This window comes from Charadrius vociferus, unplaced genomic scaffold (assembly GCF_000708025.1).
Source record: "Charadrius vociferus isolate BGI_N301 unplaced genomic scaffold, ASM70802v2 scaffold477, whole genome shotgun sequence".
NCBI lineage: Eukaryota > Metazoa > Chordata > Aves > Charadriiformes > Charadriidae > Charadrius > Charadrius vociferus.
In genome coordinates this window covers 2,592,959-2,619,251 of record NW_009649449.1, presented here as the reverse complement: position 1 = coordinate 2,619,251, position 26,293 = coordinate 2,592,959, and the positions used below count along the sequence as shown (strand labels likewise).

At 52.1% G+C, this 26,293-nt stretch overlaps 1 protein-coding gene across 1 annotated transcript in view; it reads right to left on the bottom strand.

Annotated features, from left to right (window-relative positions):
* LOC104290548 (tyrosine-protein phosphatase non-receptor type 11-like) overlaps positions 1-24,894 on the bottom strand; it is a 41,796-nt gene extending 16,902 nt beyond the window's left edge. Inside the window, exons 1-2 of the mRNA XM_009889660.1 lie at positions 24,833-24,894; positions 6,173-6,295 (exon numbers count right to left, since the gene is read on the bottom strand). Of these exons, the coding sequence (XP_009887962.1) occupies positions 6,173-6,295; positions 24,833-24,894 (185 nt within the window). The remainder of the gene's footprint in view (positions 1-6,172; positions 6,296-24,832) is intronic.
* Between the last annotated feature and the right edge of the window lie 1,399 nt (positions 24,895-26,293).

Genomic DNA, 26,293 nt, shown 5'->3' with positions numbered 1-26,293 from the left:
CTTTCCACGTCGGGCATTTATGCCTTTTGCATTCCTGAAGGTTTCTCCTGTTCCAAAGAGACCCAGCCTTTTGTCCTGGGAAGGGATGTGAAGCACACACCATTTGCCAACCAGCAAAAGGAGAGTTTCAACACACTCCTCTGCCTTGCCAGACTTGTAAAGAGCAGCAAACATGAGCATGAGTGAGCCACAGGCATCCATCCGTTAGTATTACATCTCTAAGCGAACGATCTGCTTCCAAATAAATTCAAGCCACTCCAGCACAAAAGTAAGACATCGTTGTCAGAGGAGAAGATGCTTTCTTATGGGAAGAAGGGTCTTGTGATAAAAGCACTTAGCCAAGATTGGATGTTCTGATGTTCAGTACCTTCCCAGAGGCTCTGGGAAGCCCATCGTTTGCTTCCAAGCTGTAACGTGAAGACAGTGCTTCCCTTGGTTGGCTGGCGTGCCGTGGAAGAAGCAGAATCAGGCATACCTCTCACAGAATATTGGTCAGTGGTAGGCCTGGATTACAGGGCCTTAATAGGGCTGGTCGGTGCTATTATGATGAGACACAAGGGTAACTGTTTTAGAAAAGAGCCTCTTTCAGGCCTCCTTCCATTCTTCTCCAGATCCAACGTTCTTCCTGTGCTGCAACTGTGCTGTCTGCAGGCGGCAACTCAACCAATGTAACACACCTGTAGTATTGATTTACTCCTTCTCGTGGAGTACGTATTCCCCAGGACACAAAATCCTCCTTGACTGCATGTCTTAACCTGTACCCAAAGTGTATTTGTACACACCTTTTGCGGCGGGAGGAAAAGAGAATTCCAGTTACATATAGGAATGCTCAGTGGAAGTGTTCATAGGGAAACCACCCTGGGAGACTGTAGCTCTAACGAGAGTTTGTTACCCAGAAGTACTTTGTGCTGTATTCCATGAATGAAGATGGGATCTCTTCCCATAAAACGTGACCCAATTACCAAATTAACAGGGTCTCTGATGGATGGTACTTAACTGTCTCGGCATTTGCATCACTGGTGTGGCCACAGGCCAAGCGCGACTTAGGCAAACTTTCAACATACCTCTTCCTTTTGTTGAAGCTATTTACCCAGACCTGGCCAAATCTGGAAGAAGCTACCCACTTTCTTCAGAAGCGATTCTAAATACTCGGTCTTCTGAAAACATGCTCTGGCAGATCCAGGCAAGCACCGAAGGCTGGAAACATGGGGCACATCTGTGTGGCCTCCCATATTTCTCCTCTGATAGCCTTCACTTTCAGAGAGGTCTATTTTCTTAAGAATCGGGATTAAAATTTGGAAAGCTCAATATCAAAAGCAAACCCAGTACCAGGTCCTTCTATGTCCTTCTGTGACATACCGTACAAGAAAGGCAAGGAAGCTTTTGCAAGAGCCACTCATCAGAACTGCAACGGGCAAATAAAGTCAACTTGCACCCTCCAAAAATCCTAGCTAGCGGGCTCTTCTCCGACCATCCAGAAGGGCTCCTCCACTTGTCCCGCAAGCCCAGCTCCAATTTACGGCCCCTTCCAAGCTCAGAAGCTGAGGCATTCCTCCAAACAGCCCCATTGGGTGCAGGTTTTGTGAGCCACTCTACAGAAAGCACGAAGTGTTGGAGTGCCGTCACTACCGTTGGCAAACACAAGTGCTCATAACCTGCAGGAGCCAATCCCTGCGATGAGGAACAGCACCCACATTAAGTGACCCACCAGTACAGAGCTGTCCTATGGTCTGGGTGCAGGCAACGCTGAAATACTCATGGACAGTAGCGCTGCAGCATCTGAGTGGAACAAAACAAGACTGCTCACGTCCAGACGCAGCGGATATTACTACAGCCTTACTCAAAATGACTCTCCGTCATCATTACACTCCAGCTGAAGTTGCCAGACCACTTTCCTCCCTGTTGATGTGCTCCACGTATTTGCTGGAGTGCCCAAAGAACAAGATGAGCCAATAAATCCAAATTCAGTACCCAGCACTGAGGTACCCCCACAGCACACCAAAGATTTCTCAGAAATGGAGCTCTCTTGGCACTGCTCTACGGCAGGTGAGTCTGATCCGCAGGGTGGAACAAGCTCTTGAACTGATCTGCAGAGACGTCCCCAAGAAGGAGCAGGTTTCAGAAGAGGAAGAGCTGATGAAAGGAGCCAGGTTGGGCGATTACAAGCTGCCCGCAGTTTGGACGGAGTGCTGGGGATTTTTGAAGAGGTTTTTCTATCAGGACAAACATCATCCATTCATTAACCATATCATGTCCTCTCCATATGGCTTGCCTCTTAAGAGCTGAAAAAACAAAGCCCTGTGAAGACTTGTTGCTGTGATGGTAAAGGCTGAAAGAGTGCACAGAGGTAAAGAAAGAAAGATGGGGAAAGCAGACACAGAGTTTCATGGAAACCTTCTCTTAACTTCTGCAGTATGATTTCCTAGCCGCTCTTCAGGGACACATATCTGGATACACACCAGCACACGGTCGCTTGGTGTGTGGTCTGGTCAGCCAAAACTCCATCGCCCGCCTTCTTTTCAACCCACATCCTCTCTGTAATTAAAAGGAGCTGCATTTCCCCTCACTGGCTTTCAAAAACCCTTGAAGAAGCTGAAGGGGGGCTGAAAGGAGTAGGAAGAGGTTTTGATTGTTTTCCTAAAGGTACTTTCTCCTACTGACACCTCTATTTTAGGTACTTTTTCAAAGGTATCTCTACTGTTTCCTTTGAAGATTTTATTTCTCAGAAAGGAAAAAATATATAGACCTGTCCAGTTCAGAGATAAAATAAAATAAAAAAAAAGCTCTGTCAGGGCACAATTCGAGGTGAGAATAATAACACATTGTTCCACGTCTGTGTGTGTAATGTAACAGGAAAAGGGGAAAAAAATAAGGGGAAAAAATCTCCCAAGTTTTCAGCTTTCAAAGCGCATAAAGCTACTCATTCTACAGTCTATTAGGTGTTGCAGCTCTAATTCCTGAGAACATTTATGCACGTGTTTTTTGGGGCCATCATCAGTGGGCAAAGAGCATATCGCTCAGATGAAGTATAAGCAAAACTGGTCTACCTAACCAGTGACCATGTCCAAGCAGATTTTCCATAGCCGAGCCTACAGGACAACCCTTGCCTCGAGTGAATGCGTAGAGATGGGATGAGCCAGGAAGGAGCAAGGACTTGCACGCAGAAGTAGTCAATGGAAGAATTCCTTCCCCGTCTTCAATTCGTGATGCCTCAAAACCCAACACACCGCCTCTAAGCTTGTGTGTCATGTTTAATGTGCTTTCCTGGAAACATGGTGTGTGTCACAGCTTTGGTTTACTCAGAACTGCGAGAGGCGGTCAGACTTTCCACTGAGTTACAATCTGCCAGTGGGTTGCGGTGGTATCGTTCAACACCGCGATATTAAAGCACGCTGTATCGCTCTGCTCTTAACTTGCATCTCGTGACCGCGGGGCACCGTTCAGGCACTAAGGGCATTCATTGGCTCGATCTTATGGCCAAAACCATACTGTTATTAAACATTTACTGCAACAGAAGGTCTCCCTGCAGTAGGAAGTGGTCCAAACCCCCTCTGATAATCTGACACTCCCTTCCTCCACCCCCTCACCCCCCCACCTCTGCTTTCTTCCACCGAGAAAGCTGAAAGGGGTAAAGAAATAATCGTGATAATAACACAGCTGTGGCACTCCACACTCCGTAGCCGTTCCACGGGAAGCTTTTCTCCACGTGCCACAGCTGGAAGAGGGGAGGCAGCGGACCAGCACAAGTGGAAGGCAACAAACCTCAGAAACACACTGGCTGAGGCACCGGGAACAGAGCGAAGGGGAGAAAACGATGCAAACTTGCGGAGTGACTCCGCAGCACGAGTGCCGTAGCGCAGGTGTGGGAACCGGCTCTCCCGGCAAAGCAATTAGCGGGGCTATTTCAGGGGACTGATCCCGCGAGCTGGGTATCTCTCCGCATCGGCACACTCTTGCGCAGCCATAACCTGCGTCTGCTTGCACATCGCCCGGCTAAGCAGGTGTCGTCAGTGCTTCACTTTACCATCAGACAACACCCTGACTCACAAAATTGCACGAAAAGAGACACTCGGCTCACATGAAGACACCCCCCCACCCCGTTTCACACCTATTCCCTTGCTGTCACGGCTCGCTCAAGGCAGCTCTCTTCGACCGAGGTTATTTTCCATTCTAATTAGAAGCACTTCCTGCCTCTCTCATTAGCTGACAGCCGCTTCTGATCGCAAGATTACGGGGGAGCTGGTGAAGTCAGACCCAAACTCTCCCCGCCCAGGCAATGCGGGGGAAAAGATGGACTTTTTTTCCCTTCGGCCGTGTTGCTCCATAGCATGAGAAGCTGCGGTGGGTCAGAGCCCTCTGAGAGGCGAAGGGTTGGACTGTCGGGTTCTATTCCCCAACACAAAAGGAAGCATTTAAAAAAAAATAAGGCAGCTGCAAAGCTTTCCTCTTGCCAAGCTAAGAAATGACGGCACTTGGCAGAGAGGAGTGCAGACTCAAGTCCGGTGACAATTGCAAGGGAGGGAAGAAATAAGGTCATGAGGGGTTTCATAAGGGGTTAGCTGGGGAGGGACTTTTTACTGGGGCATGTAGTGACAGGACGAGGGGGAATGGCTTTAAACTGGAAGAGGGCAGGTTTAGATTAAACATTAGGAAGAAGTTTTTCACTTTGAGGGTGGTGAGGCACTGGCACAGGTTGCCCAGAGAGGTTGTTGAGGCCCCATCCCTGGAGGTGTTCAAGGCCAGGCTGGATGTGGCCTTGGGCAACCTGGGCTGGTGGGAGATGTCCCTGCCCAGGGCAGGGGGGTTGGAACTCTATGGTCTTCAAGGTCCTTTCCAACCTAAACCATTCTATGATTCCATGATTCATCCAAGCGGTTAAGGCAACAAGGAGAGGGTGAAGGCTTCAGGGAGACCTTAGAGCCCCTTCCAGTGCCTAAAGGGGCTCCAGGAAAGCTGGGGAGGGACTCTGGATCAGGGAGGGGAGCGATGGGATGAGGAGGAACAATTTTAAACTGGAAGAGGGGAGATTTAGGTTAGATATGAGGAAGAAAGTCTTTGCTGTGAGGGTGGAGAGCCTCTGGCGCAGGGTGCCCCGAGAAGCTGTGGCTGCCCCATCCCTGGAGGTGTTCAAGGCCAGGTTGGACGGGGCTTGGAGCCACCTGGGCTGGTGGGAGGGGTCCCTGCCCAGGGCAGGGGCATGGAACTGGATGGGCTTCAAGGGCCCTTCCAACCCAAACCATTCTATGACACTATGTCAGTGCCCTCCCAGGTGGAAACACTCTGTCCATTCTGTCATTTGCACAAAGTTTCTCTAAACAGGGTGTTGGTCAAAGGATTTATAAACTCACTGGAGTTTCCTAAACAAAATGACGGTTGTTTAAACTAACAAAAGCCACCACAAAAAAAGAGAACTGTGTTACAAGTGCCTGGAGAAACCTTTGCTGAGCTATTTCCCTGCAAGGCACCAGCTGGATGGTTCACGCCTTGGACCTACAACCTGCTCCTATCTCAGGTACTCATTGGGTCAATGTTACTCTTTACCTCTTCCCTTCCATTCACCTTCAGCGCGTTCGACCCAGCGCATCTGCTCCCGCGCATCGTATGGGGCTACGCTCGCAACAACCATGGGCAAAACTGCAGCTTCCCCTTCTGCCATTGCCCCACGCCAACGGAACACAAGAGCTCTTTAAAGGTGATGCACGGGATACTGTCTGGGAACACAGCCCCTGTGGGGCTGGTCAGCAAGCTCGCTCTCGTACGGAGATGCTCCTGGGATGCCTTAAAGACACAGAAAACAAAGTCTCTCCCAAAGGCAGCCACATTAAGTTCCTTTGAAATTGGAGTGAGATGATTCATCCCTGCTGGGACTGAACACGCTCTCTCCAGAAACGTAAGTGGGCTCATTATCTCCTCCTCTGGCTCTGGAAACACATGCCACGACCGCAGAGCCAAACCTGGCAGGACAAACCCGGAACGGGGGGGAAGTAGCGTGTGGCTTTTAGCACAGCCTCTGCAGCCACGGGGAGAGTTCAGCCACCCTTTGACTTCAAGTGGAACCACAGAGAGGTCATCTCTGCGCAGCGGCCCCTCCCCTTGCGCATACATGCATCGGAGCAGGGTGCGCTGGAGAGTTGGAGACCCCTTCCTCCAGCCCCCCTCCGCCGCTGCTTACCTGACCGAGAGCGTGAAATCTCCGGGGTTGCTCTTACTGGGTCGAGCCAGAAAGCTGCCATGGACACCCCTGGTCAGGAGCAGCTTCTCTGCCTCAATTCCGCTGATGTTGGGATGAAACCACCTGCGAAACGCAAACAGGAGATGCGACACGGTGATTAGCCTGAGCCTGCCCTGACTGCCTTCCCTGCCGCCCGAGGGATGGACACCATCTGCCTACTCCCATCTAGCAGCACACCCGCCTTCCTCCCCCCCACCTCGCCGTAACAGCTCGCGCTCAGAACAGCCCTCCATTCGGATGACACCGTGGAGAAAAGCTTCTCACGCATCCATCAAGACAGGTCTCTTTCCCAAAGGGATTTTTTTGTCCTCCTCTCCCTCAGCTCAGGCAAAAGCCCTGCAAGCTTTTTGTGGCACAGACAGGAGATTCCCTCTCTGGAGGAAACCACTCACTGAGAAAATAGTTTTGACTTTTCTTTTTCCTTCCAGTACCTAAAGGGGACCCTACAGGAGAGCTGGGGAGGGACTTTTTACAGGGGCACGGAGTGATAGGACGAGGGGGAATGGCTTCAAACTGGAAGAGGGGAGATTTAGATGAGATATTAGGAAGAAATGTTTCCCTGTGCGGGTGGTGATCCCCTGGGGCAGGTTGCCCCGAGAAGCTGTGGCTGCCCCATCCCTGGAGGTGTTCAAGGCCAGGTTGGACGGGGCTTGGAGCAACCTGGGCTGGTGGGAGGTGTCCCTGCCCAGGGCCAGGGCGGGGGGGGGCAAAACTGGATGATCTTTAAGGTCCCTTCCAACCCAAACCATTCTATGATTCTAGCTCCAGGTCTGATCCTGGCCAGCCACTTCCCACCCAGCACCAACCATCCTCCCACCCTCTGAGCTGTCAGGCTGCTGGCAAATGAACTGAGCCCAAGAAAAGACCTACATCCCTGAGGACACTTACGGCACTTCTATAAGGGCTTCCTGCCATGCTTCACAAACCAGAAGAAGCTCCGATATCAAGGGCACTAAACCTCTTGTTCTCCCCAGCAAGAACACAAGCCTCACGCCTTTGGTCTCTCCCATTTAAAGTCTGTTACAAAGAGGGGATGCTCAGAGCCGGACAGAAGAAAGGCTTTCCTTTGAGACTCTGTCCAGGAGGAAAGGCACGCGCTGGTCTGCGACACACTGCGGCAGCGAGGAGCCCTTATGCTACGAGAGGATTTCCTAAGCATCAGTGCAAACACAATGGCACATTCCAGCATCTCCCCCTTTGCCCAGTCCACAGAAAATAACAACTCTGCTCCAGCCCCAGCTAAGGCAGCTTTGACTCGTCAACTTAAGGTGACGCGGCTGCTTTCCGACTCTAATTGTCGTAGCTCAAGCTGTGGTGCCGCTTTCCCAAGAGCATTCCCCAAGGAGAATGAGCCCAACCGCACAACTGCTGGGTCAAAAGCAAAGTTCTCCGCACGGGACCAGTGCACGGCCGGGGAAGCAGCAGCAAAGGCAACGCAGATGGAAAGCAACAGTCAGTTGGTGTCCATGAGTAACAGGACAATAGCAGAAAAGGGAGAGAGAGACAGCTCACCCTAAGGGGAAAACTGATTCATCACGTTGTGCACTACTTTAACCTAATCTTTGTATTTTAAGCGTCATCAAACCGTCTCCCGACTTCACTTCTGATGCTATCAGTCTTGATCGAGTTTTCTTGATGGAATCGCAAGAACTGGTGCTTCCCCGATCTTTAGCATGTACTAAATATGCATACGAGACCAACGATTTCCCATGCGGCACCAGTTTTATGGCTCGATTTTTCAGAAGCCGCTGAAAATCCACTTTCTAAATGCCAGGCTCTTTTGAGTAATCTCACACGTCAGACAAAGAGCACCCCAAATGGAGAGTCACTCAATTCTGAAAATATTGCTCAGTTTTACATCATCCTCCAGCAGACACTTCTGCATGGGACCGCTGTAATATTTTTCACGCGCAAAGAGGAGTAGATGAGCCACAGCTCTCACTGTGTGCGAACAAAGCGATCTTATTGAGTTGTTTCGGGGCGAGAGAACACGCCGCACACTCAAAACTCCCTCCAGAGCAAAGGATGATGTTGTAAGAGTTCCCGCACAGGCGGACAGGTCTGCGGCATCACTCCGAACCCAACGACTCAAAACTGCAACGCTTAACATCTTCCAAACAAAGCGAAATGCCTCATACCTGGAAACATTTAGTAAGCGCGTTTCTCGTAGGCAGCTGTGCGTGGCTCAGCGTCGCTAACGCACTGTCCCCCCCTCCAAAGGGTTTGCAAGTTTATCATCTCGATTGTCGCAGAGAAATGCGTAACTTCGCATCTCGCTGAGTGCCTGCGTTCGGAAACGCACCCAAAGACTAAACCCACAAACATAAGCACACGCACGCTCGGTAGAGTGTGTTTGTCTCCGAGATACACACAGAAAAGGTCAAGAAATGCCACCGTCTCCTCCACAATTTGGGATTTCCTCCCTCCCACCACAAGCCAAACAGTTGCGATTAAAGATCCTTGAATTCTGGAGGAGGAGAGGTCTATTAGGGAAGGGCCATGGAAACAGATGGTAAACAGGATTCCCAGCGTTTCCAAGCCTTGGATTCCTGACATCACAAGAGTGACACCCTCTCATAAATCCGCCGTCTGCGGGGCCAGCACTTAACTGTGCCGCACAACTGCTACTGGCACGGGAACGAACGCCTCTAATGGGGCTTAATGGAGCTGAGGGACAACGCAAAGCTGCCAAAGGCCACACATCACGTTTCCACTGAATGCCTAATGGCAATAAAACCAGCACAACAGTGCTAGCCAGAACATAATGGGAAAAACCTAAGGAAACATCTCCGGTAAAACAGCGGGATGAAAGCTCTCATAGGCACGTACCGGCAGCCGGAGGCACGCGCCGGTTCTGAGAATATCAGTGTGACAGCAGCGTCCCCCCAGGGGCGCACACTCCTCAAAGGCTGCGGTGGGAGCAGGAACCACACACCTCCACACCAGCCCTCGTCCCCCTGTCACTCCGGGCTCCCACGTAAATACCCGTTGGCCTGGGATGCAGGACCTCAGCTGGAGCCAGACCTGTGTGACGCTGAGAACGGACAACTTCGTGTCGGTTGCCCGTGTCAGGACGGGGGCAGAGGTGCTGGAGCTGTAAATCTTCCAGCATCTGATGCAGTGGGCTCCCACGAGGAAGAAGGCAACAGGAACAAAAGGACCTTATGTCCCTTATGGGGATCTTATTAATACTCACAAATCCTTCAAGGGAGGTGCCAGGGGGATGGGAACAGTCTGTTTCCAGTGGTGCCCAGTGACAGGACAAGAGGGAACGGGCACAAACGTGACCATAGAAGTTCCATCTCAACCTGAGGAGGGCCTTCTCTGCTGTGAGGGCGGCAGAGCGGTGGCACAGGCTGCCCAGAGAGGTGGGGGAGTCTCCCCCTCTGGAGCCATCCCAAACCCGCCTGGACGCCGTCCTGTGCCGCTGCTGGAGGTGCCCCTGCTCTGGCGGGGGGTGGGATGGGGGAGCTCCAGAGGGCCCTTCCAGCCCTCACCAGTCTGGGATTCTGCATTTCTGTCCGACCTCCCTCCAAGTGGAAGGATGGCTGCTTGGGAAGGGAGGACCATATCCCTCTTCCTTTTCCACTGCAGCAGCTGCTGACCACAGCTACAACATCGATCCACATCAGCCCCTTTTCAGCATCTTTTTTGCAGTGAAATGCTGCGAGGGAAGAGCTGGAGCCACTCACAAACTCTCTGCAAACACTCACGAGCGGGACAGCACCGCGTAACGAGAGAGGGAAGGAGTATACTGGGGGCAAATTTAGGGCTCTGTCAACTTTGATGCCGTCTTTGTTTCACTGAACAGAAACCTAACTGCTGAACACCCTTAACGACTCCCACCGCTTGGACAGGAACCAACTCGTACACACACACAGACCGCTTGTTATTTAGCTTGCGAGAAGCGCAAACAACGAGCTGAGGAGAAAACCGCTGCAGCCCTCACAAAGAGACGAGGGAGGAAAAGCAATTTCCAAATTCAGCAGCAAAAAAAAAGGAAGGAAGAAAGAAAAAAAAAAAAAAAAAGGAAAAAGCTCTCTGCAAGCATAGACATCTCTCCCATGGGTTTCCAGAACAAAGAAAACGTCCTTGCACAGCTCATCTTTGGATGGCAGCGTATGGACAGGAACGTATGGCTTGGCACCACCTCGTGCAGGCTGTCTTCTTCAGCCCGGGAAGACACCAGAGGCCTGTGGCACGAAAGGGGTATTTTCAAATTCAAGGTCATCTCCACTTGGGAATTTCAGTCCTGAAATGGAGCACTTGCTCCTTGGAGGCTTTTCTGCCTGGACTATGGAGGGATTTGCAAAAACCATGAGGTTTGTTGCAGCACACATCCTCAACCCCTCCAGCAGCACAGAGAGCTACCAACGACTGAAACCCCACCTCGGCCCCTCACCGGGTGCTCTGGCACACCTATTTCCAGGTTCTCCATAAAGAAGGGAATAAAAAACAACAGCAAAACCAGCCAAAACTGAACTTAAGGCTCTTTGGCTCGTGAAAGTTGCCCCATCCCGCTTGCTCGGTGCACACTAAGAACCTGCCTCTGCTGCTCTCTGAAGCTCTCTGCCGCTTCATCCTGGGAGTGAAGGCACAACCACCACGGCCACCACCTAGCCCAACGTGCTTTTATCACTACAGCTTGTTTTTCTCCTGGCCTGGAGTACGCCATACTTGCAGAAAGCATCTTTAGAGCTGTTTTTCATTACGGTTCTTACTGGAGTACATTTGTTGGTAAGCAAAACCAACCCACAACAGAGCAGACAAGAAGAAAGCCCCAACCCACACATCTCTCACTAAATGGTGATGCTAAAACCTGCAAACAGCCTTCCACAGCCCCACAGATTGCAAGGAGGAGCACAGACTTGCTCGCAGGAGCAAGCACCACTCACCGGCGGGTGAACCCTGGGCTTGGAGTCAGACCTTCTGGACTCAACAGGTTGTTTATAAGACGTTCTGCAATATCCCGAGAAAGAAAGAAAATAAGGAGGATCCAAACTAGATCCCCAGCATGGGGGGGTGGGGGAAAAACAACAACAACAAAAAAAAGGGCATTATTAACATCACGCCGTTGTTTCGATGTCAGCAAATGACACGCAATATTGTGCAGTAGGTCATTCAGGCAACCGCACAATTGTTAGCGCTTTTTGCAGAATTGAATCACCCCTAAAGAATGGCTTTAAATAAGAGCGGGGAATCTATCAACTTTTCATCTCTACTGCTACAAGTAAATATATGCTGTCTACTTCAGGCAATACTGCTTTCCTGCCGAGAAATGCATTTCCCTTCCATCAGTCAACCCATCTAAAACTGAACTTAGATTAAAAAGCCACCTGCAAGGGCCTTGCAGGAACCGAAGCTACACAAAGAAATTTATTAAAATAAAATAGAGAGAAAATGGAGAGACTTGAACGCAGCACAAAGTCCCCAACGCAGACTAACAGAAAGATCTTGCTTGGGCTGCCGGGAGGGAGAGGGGGTCAGGCCAGGCCCAGTAGTGCACCGGAGCAGAAAGGTCCAAGGTAGCCAGAAGAACACCAGAAAGCCCATCATGAGAAAGCCAGTACGAGGGAGGATGCCATGGGGCGGCAGTCCCTGCCCTCAACGCTGCTTTCCCTGCGGGGAGCTCCGCAAAACCCCACCTCCAGCTCATCACCGGCTCTCGCAGCCCAACAGCCAGCCCTTGTCAAATCGTTCCCCCACCACCACCATGACTCTGTTTAACATCTTTATCAATGACCTCAGTAAGTTTGCAGAGGACACCATGTTGGGTGGGAGTGTCATAGAATCCCAAAATCGCCTAGGTTGGAAGGGACCTTTAAGATCATCGACCAACCATCAACCCAACACTGCCAAAACCACCAGTAAACTACATCCCTACCCATGTCGACCTGCTTGAGGGTTGGATGGCTCTACGGAGGGATCTGGACAGGATGGATTGATGGGCCGAGGCCAACGGTATGAGGTTCAACAAGGCCAAGTCCCGGGTCCCGCACTTGGGTCACACCAACCCCATGGATGCTACAGGCTTGGGGTGGAGTGGCTGGAAAGCTGCCTGGCAGAAAAGAACCTGGAGGGGTTGGTTGACAGCCACCTGAATATGAGCCAGCAGTGTGCCCAGGTGGCCAAGAAGGCCAATGGCATCCTGGCCTGTGTCAGGAATAGAGTGGCCAGCAGGACTGGGGCAGCGATCGTCCCCCTGCACTCGGCACTGGTGAGGCCCCACCTCAAATACTGCATTCAGTTTTGGGCCCCTCACCGCAGGAGGGACATTGAGGTTCTGGAGCGTGTTCAGAGAAGGGCAACGGAGCTGTGAGGGTTCTGGAGCACACGTCTGATGAGGAGCGGCTGAGGGACCTGGGGGTGTTCAGCCTGGAGAAGAGGAGGCTGAGGGGAGACCTTCTCGCTCTCTACAACTCCCTGAAAGGAGGTTGGAGTGAGGTGGGAGTCGGTCTCTGCTCCCAAGTAACAGGACAACAGGCCTCAAGCTGCGCCAGGAGAGGTTTAGATTGGATATTAGGAAAAATTTCTTCACTGAAAGGGTTGTCAAGCACTGGAACAGGCTGCCCAGGGAGGGGGTGGAGTCGCCATCCCTGGAGGGATTTAAAAGATGGGTAGACATGGTGCTGAGGGACATGGTTTAGCAGTAACCTGGCAGTGCTGGGTTAACAGTTGGACGTGATGATATTAAAGGTCTCTTCCAGCCATAACGATTCTATGAAAGCCTTCTGCATGCTGAGGTATGGCCACCTTTGAGTGCTCGGCGGCCAGCACGAGCAAATCTGGGCACAGGACGGACAACGGCAGATTGGTTTCTCCAGCTGGGATTTACCTGCTTACACAGAAGGGCAAACCTTCAACAGACACCAGCCATCCCCCACCCATGCACCACGATAACCGCTGACTGATACAAGGGCCACAGCCCCTTCCCAACCCGGTGGGCACCAAGATAAGCACTGGGGGTGGCACAGCTCCCCCCGGCCCAGGTGAACCGGAGACAGGGACCTCTGGCTCCAAAACAGGCCCTTGGGTGGGAGCAACGTTCCAGCAGAAGCTCTGCAAAAGGAAACTTTTCTCTGTGTTAAAAATTATCGAATAATTTCTCTTTAATTACTGAAGCTGTCTTTTCCATACAGTATTACTCATTTCCTCCCTAACATTGAGCAGGACTGCTTTCTTCTGCTGGAATGCATCCTTGTGCCCCTGTCTTGGGATAAAACAGAACAAATAGTTGAGCAACACCATTACACCCCCAGAAATCTATGAAAAAAGGCGTTTTTAAAAGCCTAGCTGGGAGTCCCGGTATTGTAAACAGCTCCGGCAAACATCCCACTGATAAAAAGCACCGTATCTGAAATGATGTTTCTGAAATGATATTTCTGAAATGATGTTTCTGAAATGATGTTTCTGAAATGATTCACAGGCCCCTGAACGTGGCATGGGGGATGCAGGGCGCCACCATCCCGCTCCACCAGCGGGTGAGCTCTTGAAAACGACGGAGGTATCACAGAGGGATCCATCTCCCAGCTACCACGTAGGGAGCTGCGCGGGCGCCTGAGATCCTTTAACCTATAGGTAAACAATCAAGTTCCCAAGTGAGGTCCCAAAGGAGATGGAAAGGAGTTATTCCTCATCACCGCCTTTTCTTTTTCCCTTCTCTCCCCCAGCTCAAAGGAGGTTGTACCCTGCATCTTTCACAGAAGAGAAAGCGGCCAAGCGAACACCCCACTGGCTGCTGAGACTCACAGAGCGGCAGACACAGGATGTCTACCCCAAAACACCGCACACATGAAAGCCAGCGTCACCACCGAAGACTTGAAAGCAATTGCCACGGGGCTTGGGGACAGCACGCGTCCAAGATTTCACTGCACTTATTTTGGGGCATCCCCAGAGAAGGCAGCACCAGGTGCACATCTACTGCAGCCCCTCCGGTGCCGGGGTTTGAAGGCCAATTTAGCCCCACGTCAGCAAGAGAATTTGAAGCTTTTGTAATGATAAAACGCCTTTTTTTTTTTTTTATTAGGCTTGGAGAGGATCAAAGCAAATGTGGCTCAAGAGACAACGCCTCCGCACTTCGTGTGTGGTTAGCGCTGTTTGGTTCAACACTAAACTCCAGCCCAGCAAGCTGCGGTGGTTGAAGAAGCTGGAAAATGGGGAGGATGGGACCAACCGCCACCAGACTTCCCTTCTGCTACGCTACAGCCTCTTGACACCAGCCAGGAGCAAGGGTCGGCGTTCACCGCAGATGCTGTCGATACAGAGAAGACGGGAGTCCCCCCCGGGTTCCGGCGCAGCGAAGGAAGGGCAGGATGCGGACCCTGCCCTCGGAGGCAGCCAAGCAAATAAACAACTGAAGCTTCTTCCAGCAGAGAAAGGAGGAGGCTGACTCGTGAGAGCAGGCGTAACTTGGGGCAGCACAGCACTTTGCCAGACCGAGTTTTCTATTCAGCAAATAGGAAGAAATAGGATCTGGACACTTATTGTCCATTTAAAGGGAATATAGAGACCCATCAGTTTGTGTTTGCACAAAAGAGACACTCCTTGTGGTGGTGAACACCGAAGGGTATAAGCCATTTGAGCTCCCACAACGTAGCTGGAGCAGAAGTGAAGCTGGGACAGCCACAGAAGCAATTCACTCTCTTTAAGGTTATTAATCCATAGAATGGGAACAGTAGGTGCAAACTTCTGGGCTGAGCGAACGCTGCTGTCCTATTCCTGCAAGAGACCTCTGGTATGGAGGAGGTACCCCCATGAACGAGCATCCTGGCTTGGAGAAGAGAGAAGCAGATCTTTTTATTTCTTTTTTTTTTTTTTTGGAGGGAGATTTCCTTGGACTGGGACTCAGACCCCATTGCCCCTGGGGACTGCGAGGCTCCACGCAGCGTGGTTTGCTCTCTACAGCTTGCCCGTGGCCGGGGAACATCACACCCTCAGCAAGGCTGCTTGGGCCTCTCGGCTGTGGGGCACCTTGGCCGGGGTTACAGCAGAAGACCAGCGCTAATGGCATTATTTAGACAGGCTGAGAGGGTTGGGGGGTGCAGCCTGGAGAAGAGAAGGCTCTTGGGAGACCTCAGAGCCCCTTCCAGTGCCTAAAGGGGCTCCAGGAGAGCTGGGGAGGGACTTTTTCCAAGGTCATGGAGTGATAGGACGAGGGGGAATGGCTTCAAACTGGAAGAGGGGAGATTTACATTAGATATTAGGACGAAATTTTTCCCTGTGAGGGTGGTGAGCCCCTGGGGCAGGTTGCCCCGAGAAGCTGTGGCTGCCCCATCCCTGGAGGTGTTTAAAAAAAGGGTAGAGGTGGTACTTGGGGACATGGTTTAGAAGTGGTTTTGTCAGGTTAGGTTAATGGTTGGGGGGGGGGAAGAAAAGAAAAAGGACAGACTTTCCTAAAGATGGCAATAAGCAATTCCACATTGGTTGAGGAGAGGTCATACCTGTGCTGCGACATTAAGGCTTAATTTAGGAAACTGTGTGTTTACTATACAGCAAGGCTGCTGTTGGTTTCAAGGTGTTTCCATACAGAATTATAAGCACTCGCACCTTCCTTGAAAGCCGCTCTACGCAGGCACGGCTGCATATAAAGCATTTCTCAAACCTGACAGAGCCGCAACAGCCTCCTTTTTTGGTTCTAGTCTGGTTCAATTCAAATCCCACCAGAAGGCTCATTATACCAAGCATAGCCTCGAGGGAGCGTACTAAATAAATATACCCTGCAAATCTAGCCAGTTCTACGCACAGGTAAATATTTTCGTTTTCCTAAAGCAATTAGCATCATGACAGCTAACCGTGCCACTGCACATCATCTACTATCCCCCAAGACTTCTGTAAACAACTTAAAAACAAACAAACTTCTTACTACATTTAGAAATCAGCATATCCGTTTCCGTAGCAGGTACAGAAGCCCGTGTTGCGTTCTCTGGGGCGCAACAGTCACTTCTATAGAAACCGCCTTGCGTCCTTCCCTGTATGTTTTACAGAGCATTTCCCTAATGGATCCCACACTCCTGTGTGAATAGTTAACTGCTTTCTCCGAGAAGGTACACACCTTATTTTCCCCAAGTTCTAGTAGAATCTAGATGTCCAACAAACACCCTTTGCCTCATCCAGAGTCCAAATTTTGCACCAAACAAGATCTCACCGCTAGCACAAACAGCCCGCTCAAAGCAAACCAGGTGCTGATGGGGAAGGTCTGGCCTCTTTCCACAAGCAGTGCCGTTGACTCTGACACTTACAGCCAAGGAAGACCACAAGCAATAGCAGACGGACTGGTGGCTGAGGCCCTGACCCTGAGCAGAGGTTGGGAGGATTGTTCCCGACACACAGATTCACAGTTTTCACCCACTTCTCAAATTGTCTCAGAGAGAAAGACGGTGCCTCCAGCCTTCCTGCAGCCTCCTCTGACCACTTGCATGCAAGCAACCCACTCCATCCCCTTTGCCAACAGGGTTTGACACCCAAAGAAAGGCTCCAGTGATTAAAGGATGGACCGGATGATCCTGCAGGTCCTTTTGCCAACAGGTTTTGACACCCAAAGAAAAGTTCTGGTGATTAAAGGATGGACCAGATGATCCTTGAGGTCCTTTTGCCAACAGGTTTTGACACCCAAAGAAAAGTCCCAGTGATTAAAGGATGGACCAGATGATCCTTGAGGTCCTTTTGCCAACAGGTTTTGACACCCAAAGAAAAGCTCCGGTGATTAAAGGATGGACCAGATGATCCTCGAGGTCCCTTCCAGCTTGGTATTCGATGACTCTGTGATAAATGTGGGAGGGAGAGGCACGGAAGCCTGGGTCGTGCAGCACAACCCGTACTTCACCTGATATCACTGAGGACCCCTGGTTCTTGATGAACCCTTCAGTAGGAGTAACGCAGGCTCTCAGAGCAACCGTACAAGAGCAGGTAAGCAGGATAAAACCCTGCCGTGCTTTTGAGGTGAGTAACCAGCTCCCCGCAGCCCGACCCCATAGCTGGAGAACGGCTGAAAGAAAGCAATATTAAGCAGCAAGGATGAAAAGGCGCGCTGGGTTGGAAGAGGTCGCAGACCCGTTTCTGCTGCCGAGCAGAAGTCACGCTCTCATTTCAGCAGGCAGTTTTTGCAGACATTCCGCAGCTATTCACGGGGTTTTGTAGGCTCCTCGTTTAACCGACCGATGTACCCCACTGGATGGAGATACCACAAGAAAGAGCAGATGCTGGCAACCCCCTCTGCGTGCAAACGGCCAGCCGGGGCCGAGGGCACAGGCATGTTTCCCACCACCAGCCCCACCTCCTCGAGAAAGGGCAGGTTTCCACTGACACCCTGTGAAAAGAGATGGGGTTTTGCTCAGCAGTTTTGGGTTTGGTGTGGTTTTGTTTTTTTTTTCACCCGTTCAATGTCAAGGCACAGGGTTAGTGAATGTGTGTGCGCAGAGGGACTTCCCCGGAGGAAACACAACCAGAGCAACGCAGAGCGCTGCGTCGGAGAGAAGAGAGGAGGCAAAGCAGTTCGGCAGAGGCTCAGTGATGTGGCGGCAGCACAGACAGTTCTGGGGTACCGCTTAGCCTAATTGCATGCATTACGCGTGGTCGGGTCCTGCAGAACTCTTCTGCCAAGCTTGGGTCAGAGGAGGTCTCACCCAAGCCCAGCAAAGCAGCAGGAGAGCAAGAGACACAGAGCCCTGGTCCTGCATACCAGAGCCCAGGCTGGTAGCCCACCAGTAAGCCCCAGTGAAGCCCCTGGTGCTCTTTCCAACAGCTACCAACACTGCCGTTGGGGATGACCAGCGCTGCTTGGTCTTCATGCCTTGCTGCACCGCCGAAACTGCTGTGGGATGTGCTCGCACCCCCCGGGCAGTTTGGATACCGAGCCCTAACCCCCAGGGGAAGCCCTCCCTCCGTGTCTCTGGAGACCCACGTCCCCTTCCTAGCGCCTGCTGCCTTCTCAGCAGCTTTTCAAGCCAGCTCGATATCCCCCATCAGCTCAATGTCCCCCATCAGAGCTCAGGATCAAGTCAAGGGCACCTTTTCCATTTCATCCCGTAGTCTCTGTGCCACTCCTTCACGAGACCGTCCCCAGCCCGCTGCCCTTCTGCAGGATACGCCACGGATGCTTGCATGGCGTGGGTGTGAAGGAGCCTGGGCTGCAGCAATGGAAACCTCAGCCTACATCTCTGCCCCTTCGCTGGTGACCTTCACGAAAGGCACAGCAGAGCTGAGCTGCGGAGCGGCAGCGTACCTAACGCTGCTCTGTGTCACCTTCAAAGAGGGGTTGTAACTCCCCACCCACGTTCTGGTTTGAAACTCAAATACTACAGTCAGAAAGGGTTTCATATACAGCTCTTCAGAGGAGCTTCTCCATAAATGTCACTTGCAAGACAGCGCACTGGGCAGAGCGGTTTCCGTCAAAGAAACTGGTTTTAGCTCGAGATTAGCAGTGGCCTCTGACTACACACGTACGATCAGCGTTATGACTTTGACATGTAATTCCAGTTTCGGTCCTGTCCCTGGAGACCTGGAGGACGGTGGCCGGACAGACCACGGCTGCCATCCTGGGGGAGGGGGTGGCTTTTGCTGAGACAGGAAGAGCAGAATACACAGACAAAACCCAGAGACGGCAGTAAAAGCGCTCCGGGAGCTCTTTCCTGCAGGTCTCACAAAAATCGGAGCAGGCAGCACCCTCCTGACAGGGAGCTGGTGCAGACAGTTTCCATTTACCGGCTCTGGAGCCTCAGCTGGCATTAATTGTTAATTAATATAAATTCACGTCTGCCCTATCTCCCTGACACACGCAAGATTCCGCACTCCTCTACTCCCTATGATTCAGTCCCTTTATCTAAATTATTCTAGCCCGTGCTTGCCATTGGCACCTCTGCCTCTTTTCACGCGCTGTCCCATTCACTCACCCTCCGAGCCATCCACCCCATCTCCCCCACCTCCCAAAAGCAGCGACACGTTCGTGGTCCGTCCCAGTCTCTTAGCAAAGGGTTTCGAGCGGGTTAGGCGTCTAAAGCGATGATTTCGCCTAAGAAGCGGGAGAGCTCGTTAAATCTGGCTGACGTCAGAACAGAGAGAAATCACTCCAAGGACAAACACCACGAAAAACTCCTGTCGCATAAATAGGAACCGGTTAAGGCCGCGCATCGCTTCCCGGCTCTGAGATGGACGCACAGGCAAACACATCACCCAGAGGGCCCGGCGTCTCCCTGTGGTCCCAGACCCTCCGCTTTGCAAAGCCTGCGAGGGTTCGCTCTGCTTCCCTGCTTTCACGTCAAACTTCAAATGAGCATTTTGACTGATGCTCTTTCCACTTCACCAACAGACCCCGCTCTCTTCTCCTACCTCACTAACACGAACCAAAGCACGCAGCTACAGTACACCCCTCCTTCATCCCCAAAGCCCATAACTGGACACCGAACCGTGGCGGTGTAGCAGCCACACCACCCAAGACAGTTGAAAGAACCCAAAAAGGACTCGAAGCTGGCAGGCTGACCCAGTCCAACAGGGACCTTTGTGCTCCACCACGGCTCCCTCAGCCCGGTCGCCATCCCTGACTGCCCGCTCTGTGAACGCCGCTCCGCTCTACGCAGGCCGGAGCGTGAGCACGGAGGGGGGGAAAGAAAACTCTGAGTGAAGTTGACTTCTCTGATCTCTGTGTCGTGGTTTAACCCCAGCCGGCAACCGGCACCACGCAGCCACTCGCTCCCTCGCCCTGCGGCGAGATGCGGGAGAGGATCAGAAAAGGAAAAGTGAGGAAAAACGGGTGGGTTGAGGTAAAGACAGTTCAATATGTAGAGCAAAAGCTGTGCACGGCAGCAAAGCAACACAAGGAGTTCATTCCCTGCTCCCCATGGGCAGGTGGGTGTTCAGCCATCCCCAGGACAGCGGGTAACGGAGACTTGGGAAGACAAACGCCATCACTCCCAACATCCCCCCTTCCTTCTTCTTCCCCAGCTCTGCACACCGACCGTGACGCCATATGGCATGGGACATCCCTGCGGGCAGTGGGGGTGAGCTGTGCCGGCTCTGTCCCCTCCCAGAGGAGCTTCTCCATAAATGTCACTTGCAAGACAGCGCACTGGGCAGAGCGGTTTCCGTCAAAGAAACTGGTTTTAGCTCGAGATTAGCAGTGGCCTCTGACTACACACGTACGATCAGCGTTATGACTTTGACATGTAATTCCAGTTTCGGTCCTGTCCCTGGAGACCTGGAGGACGGTGGCCGGACAGACCACGGCTGCCATCCTGGGGGAGGGGGTGGCTTTTGCTGAGACAGGAAGAGCAGAATACACAGACAAAACCCAGAGACGGCAGTAAAAGCGCTCCGGGAGCTCTTTCCTGCAGGTCTCACAAAAATCGGAGCAGGCAGCACCCTCCTGACAGGGAGCTGGTGCAGACAGTTTCCATTTACCGGCTCTGGAGCCTCAGCTGGCATTAATTGTTAATTAATATAAATTCACGTCTGCCCTATCTCCCTGACACACGCAAGATTCCGCACTCCTCTACTCCCTATGATTCAGTCCCTTTATCTAAATTATTCTAGCCCGTGCTTGCCATTGGCACCTCTGCCTCTTTTCACGCGCTGTCCCATTCACTCACCCTCCGAGCCATCCACCCCATCTCCCCCACCTCCCAAAAGCAGCGACACGTTCGTGGTCCGTCCCAGTCTCTTAGCAAAGGGTTTCGAGCGGGTTAGGCGTCTAAAGCGATGATTTCGCCTAAGAAGCGGGAGAGCTCGTTAAATCTGGCTGACGTCAGAACAGAGAGAAATCACTCCAAGGACAAACACCACGAAAAACTCCTGTCGCATAAATAGGAACCGGTTAAGGCCGCGCATCGCTTCCCGGCTCTGAGATGGACGCACAGGCAAACACATCACCCAGAGGGCCCGGCGTCTCCCTGTGGTCCCAGACCCTCCGCTTTGCAAAGCCTGCGAGGGTTCGCTCTGCTTCCCTGCTTTCACGTCAAACTTCAAATGAGCATTTTGACTGATGCTCTTTCCACTTCACCAACAGACCCCGCTCTCTTCTCCTACCTCACTAACACGAACCAAAGCACGCAGCTACAGTACACCCCTCCTTCATCCCCAAAGCCCATAACTGGACACCGAACCGTGGCGGTGTAGCAGCCACACCACCCAAGACAGTTGAAAGAACCCAAAAAGGACTCGAAGCTGGCAGGCTGACCCAGTCCAACAGGGACCTTTGTGCTCCACCACGGCTCCCTCAGCCCGGTCGCCATCCCTGACTGCCCGCTCTGTGAACGCCGCTCCGCTCTACGCAGGCCGGAGCGTGAGCACGGAGGGGGGGAAAGAAAACTCTGAGTGAAGTTGACTTCTCTGATCTCTGTGTCGTGGTTTAACCCCAGCCGGCAACCGGCACCACGCAGCCACTCGCTCCCTCGCCCTGCGGCGAGATGCGGGAGAGGATCAGAAAAGGAAAAGTGAGGAAAAACGGGTGGGTTGAGGTAAAGACAGTTCAATATGTAGAGCAAAAGCTGTGCACGGCAGCAAAGCAACACAAGGAGTTCATTCCCTGCTCCCCATGGGCAGGTGGGTGTTCATCTCCAGGAAAGCAGGGCTCCATCATGTGCAATGGTTACTTGGGAAGACAAAACGCCATAACTCAGAATATCGCCCCCTTCCTTCTTCTTCCCCCAACTTTATATACCAAGTATAATGTCTCATGGCATGAAATATTCCTTTGGTCGGCTGGAGTCAACTGTCCCAGCTGTGTCTCCTCCTAATTTTTTGTGCACTCCCAGCCTACTCACTGGCAGGGTGGTGTGAGCAGCAGAAAAGGCCTTGACTGCTTAGCAGCAACCAAAAACGTCGGTGTGTCATGAACAACACTCCCATCCTAAATCCAAAACACAGCACCCACCAGCTGCTAGCACGAAAGTCAACTCCATCCCAGCCGAAACCACGATGCTAAGATGTGAAGAGTCAAAACGCAATCACATGGTCACCTGTTATCTCTCTGCGGAAACCTGTGATCTCTCTGTGGAAGACTATTAATCAGGTCATCAGCTCAAAAATAGCCATTTCCAGAAGCAAAGCCAGAAGAGTATAAAGAAACTGCAGCTGCAGACCTTCCCTTTGCGGGGAATACTGCTTTTCGCAGTGCTCTGCACACAATTTTCACTGTGTTAAGGAAGCCTGGGTGAACTTTACAGATAAAGGGTCACGTTCTTACCCTTCTTACTAGATACCCAGCCTTGCTATGGGGGGGAATTAAAAAAAAAAAAAAAAAGATATAAAAGACGGTCATATTCATATTTTTCTTTTTAATCCAAACACGCCCTTGCCAGGCGGGAGGCTGTGACACTGTGACACAAAGCACTTCTCCTGCGTGCCCTCCTACGGACTGTCCCACCTCCGCAGAGGCTCTTTGTCCCGACCAGCACACCACAGCCGTGGACCGGGATGCGGGACTGTCAGCGCATCTCTTCTGCATCCACGTTCCGCTGCTCGCGGGAAAGCGGGGATGATCCCCTGCCGACAGCTCAGCACTGGCCTTTGGCACGCCGTTTCTGCCCCTCATTTAGCCCCACATCTGTTGCACCAGCATTTCTGCATCCTTCAGCCCTAATTTTAGACACAGAGCTCACCCTGGCTTCAGGAAAGCGGGAGGAAGACCAGCGGGTCTGACATGCAGGACACCGCTCATGGGAGATGCTGGTTCCACAGCTGCTTGTCCCAGTGATCCTTCCAGCAGCTGAGGTTAGTCCAGGCCATATCCGAGCTGAAGTGGCCGCAGAGAGCCTATTCCCCCCTCCCCACCGCCTGCAGACCCGTTAATCCAGAGCGTTGGCAGGCTCTGCCTATCGTAGGGACTTCCCCGCAGCCCCCCCCGCACCGCCGATACGGAAAAACCCCTTTTGCCATCCCGTCTTGCGCTCCCCAGATAAAGGTCCCGCAGGAAAGGAAGCCGTGGGCAAAATTAAGATCCAAGGCACAAAAAAAAAAAAAACCCAAACTGACAAAACCCCCCAAAAAAGCCCGTCATCTTGCAAACACAACGGATGGCGTGCTCCGCAGCACCGGAGCGAGCAGAAAGGCAGTGGGGCACGCGCGTGTGACCGGCAGGGCCAAGCCGAGCTGCGTTACCCACGCGGGCTCACGTAAAGGATGTGAACGAGACTGGCACCTGCCTGCTGCCATGCTGTCTCCTCCTCGCCTCAGCGAGCAGCTCCTGTGGCCCTCCGGGAGGCTGCGGTAGACGAGGAGCTTGTGCAGACGTCCAAGATCACGCCGGTGTCCTTTTGAAGGTCTGCCATCGCTCACGGTCCATCGTTTCGCGAACACTTGGTCTAGCAGCTCTGGTCGAGCAACATCTTGTGGAAACTCATGCACATGTCTAGCTCAAGCTCTTCCCCTCGCTAAAAAAAGAGTTCCCGCAACAACATCCTAACGCCCAGCGTGCTCGCCTTCATTCAGGCCGACTGCAGAAGCAGCAGCTCCGGGGTTCTATTTGGCCAACTCTATCCAAAGGGTGCAGAGGGAGCATTAGGACACAGTGGTGGTAACAGGGGACATCTACCAGTCATCAAAGTCCAACTGATCATTCCACTCCGCTGCGGATCGATGCAAATTGGACTGTGCCTGTTTACCTTTAAGCTTAGGTATTCCTGCGCCCACATTGCCTCGTGGCTATCACATGCAGCTTGCCTAATTATAGCCACGGAAGGACACCGGCAAACCCCGGGCTCCAGCTGGTCCTCTCCCACCACAGGAAGAGATGCTTCAAACTAAGAACGGAAGGCAGGAAGGAAGGAGGAGTTGTTAGAGAGCTTGGCCTCCCACCACAAGTGCAAAGTTACATTTTCACTTCCAAAATAAGATATTACATGCTCTTGCTTGGATGCAAGAGTTCCTCCTTTAGAGCATCACACAGTTACCTACCCCACCTGGGGATGCTCACCGATTTCCATGTGTAACAGACCCATGGCAGAGCACTCTGAGGACAGAGTCACATCAGGAAAAAGACTGTAGAAACGTTGGCATATGAGCCACGACAGATGAAAAACATTTAGTTTAGATATTAGGAAGAACTTCTTGACTGTGAGAGTGGTGAGCCCCTGGCGCAGGTTACCCCGAGAAGCTGTGGCTGCCCCATCCCTGGAGGTGTTCAAGGCCAGGTTGGACGGGGCTTGGAGCAACCTGGGCTGGTGGGTTTGTTCTCAAAGCAAGAGTAAAAATCCCTTACAGGATACGCACTGCGTTAACTTCCCCATTCGGATTCCGAATTATTTGCTCGCTCCAGAAATAACGTTAACATTCAGTGTGCTGGTTCCTCAACTGCACTCTGCTTCCAACCGTACCCCTGCCGGCGGTCCTGAGGTCCGTACCCTGCCCAGGGGGCTGTGAACCATCCCCAAGAGTCTGCAGAGCTTTGGGACCCCCCTCCAGCGTTCACAGCCAGAGCTCGGTGAGCCCGGTGGCGAGCAAGAAGTTGTAGGACATGCTACGACTGAGGCTGAGGACGGGAAGCACAGCGCAAGACCGAAACTGCTGAGAAAAAGGCACAAATTTGGCTTTTGTTCTCAGTTTCCAGCGAACAGGAGAGGCAGACCTTGCTGGATCAGGCCAACGTGCATTTCAACACCCAGTTACACTCACCTGCACCCGCGGGAAACCGGCAGCTGGGGCTCTTCCAAGTTGCCCAGAGGATTTACACCCATGTTCTCTTAATTTAAAAAAAAAAAAAAAAAAAAAAGGTGTAGCTAAGGCCCTCGAGCTGTTTTGAACTCATCAGCCCCAAAGCTGTGCGAGGTTATTATTTTCAGCCGCAGTTTTCAGATTTTCTGAATTAATGCTCTGACTCGAACTTATATTTGAATCGGCCTTTTCTCCTCGAAGGATATTCCACTGTTAGGACCACCATAAACACCGAGCTACGCTTTAACCTCAGCCAGAGAAAGCCTTAGCTACTACTCTCAGAAGGTCTAATAGTGGGAGAAAGGTCTTTTGAACTCCCTCCATTCATGGAAGTTTACTGGCCTGTATATTAAAGATGTTTTTGTTCTCATAAAGCAAGTTAAAATTAAATTGCGTGCCCACCTGCCAGGCAGTTGGGGCATTAAAAATACATCTCGCCAGCCAGCCCCGAAACTGGCCCAGCTGCTGTCTGACTGACAGCCTTCCTCCCGGAGCAGAAAAGTATTTGTTTAGCTGCTTTGCTATGATCCAGTGAAGCAGAACGCACCCAAGAAAAAAAAAAAAAAAAAAAAAAAGACCAGAAACTGAGAAACCAGTGGCTTCTGCAACGCGTGAGAGAACAGCATTGAAATGAGGTTGGTGCAAAAGCCTCGGGATGCTCTTGAGATACGAGGGAATGCAACCCACCAGCAGGCTGTGGCCAACTTCCATAGTCTGAACCCCTGCGGAGCGCTGCGGACCAGCCCACACCCTCCGCACGCCCGTGGAAGGAAGGAAGGAAAGACAGGAAGGAAGGAAGGAAGGAAAGCCCATGGCATGCTCCGTGTTCCACTCCATGGCCGAGAGCCATAGCCACTTGCACAACGAACCCATTGCATCTAACAACCTCAAACACGGCTTCAGACACAGCCCTGTTCCTGCCCTGGATGCGTTCCCCGCGTTCCCAGCAGGCGGGATTTGCTCTCTGCACACACGCACTCCCCTGCCGTGCCTCCCGGACGGGCAAAGGCACCAGATCATGCTCCATCCCCTACTCCCCTTGCCTGGAGAAGAGAAGGCTCTGGTGAGACCTTATTGCGGCCTTCCAGTCCCTAAAGGGGCTCCAGGAGAGCTGGGGAAGGACTTTTTACAAGAGCATGGAGTGATAGGATGAGGGGGAATGGCTTTAAACTGGAAGAGGGGAGATTTAGATTAGATATTAGGAAGAAATTGTTGAGTGTGAGGGTGGTGAGCCCCTGGGGCAGGTTGCCCCGAGAAGCTGTGGCTGCCCCATCCCTGGAGGTGTTCAAGGCCAGGTTGGACGGGGCTCGGAGCAACCTGGGCTGGTGGGAGGTGTCCCTGCCCGGGGCAGGGGGGTGGCACTGGATGGTCTTCAAGGCCCCTTCCAACCCAAACCATTCTATGATACTCCACCAAACCCTT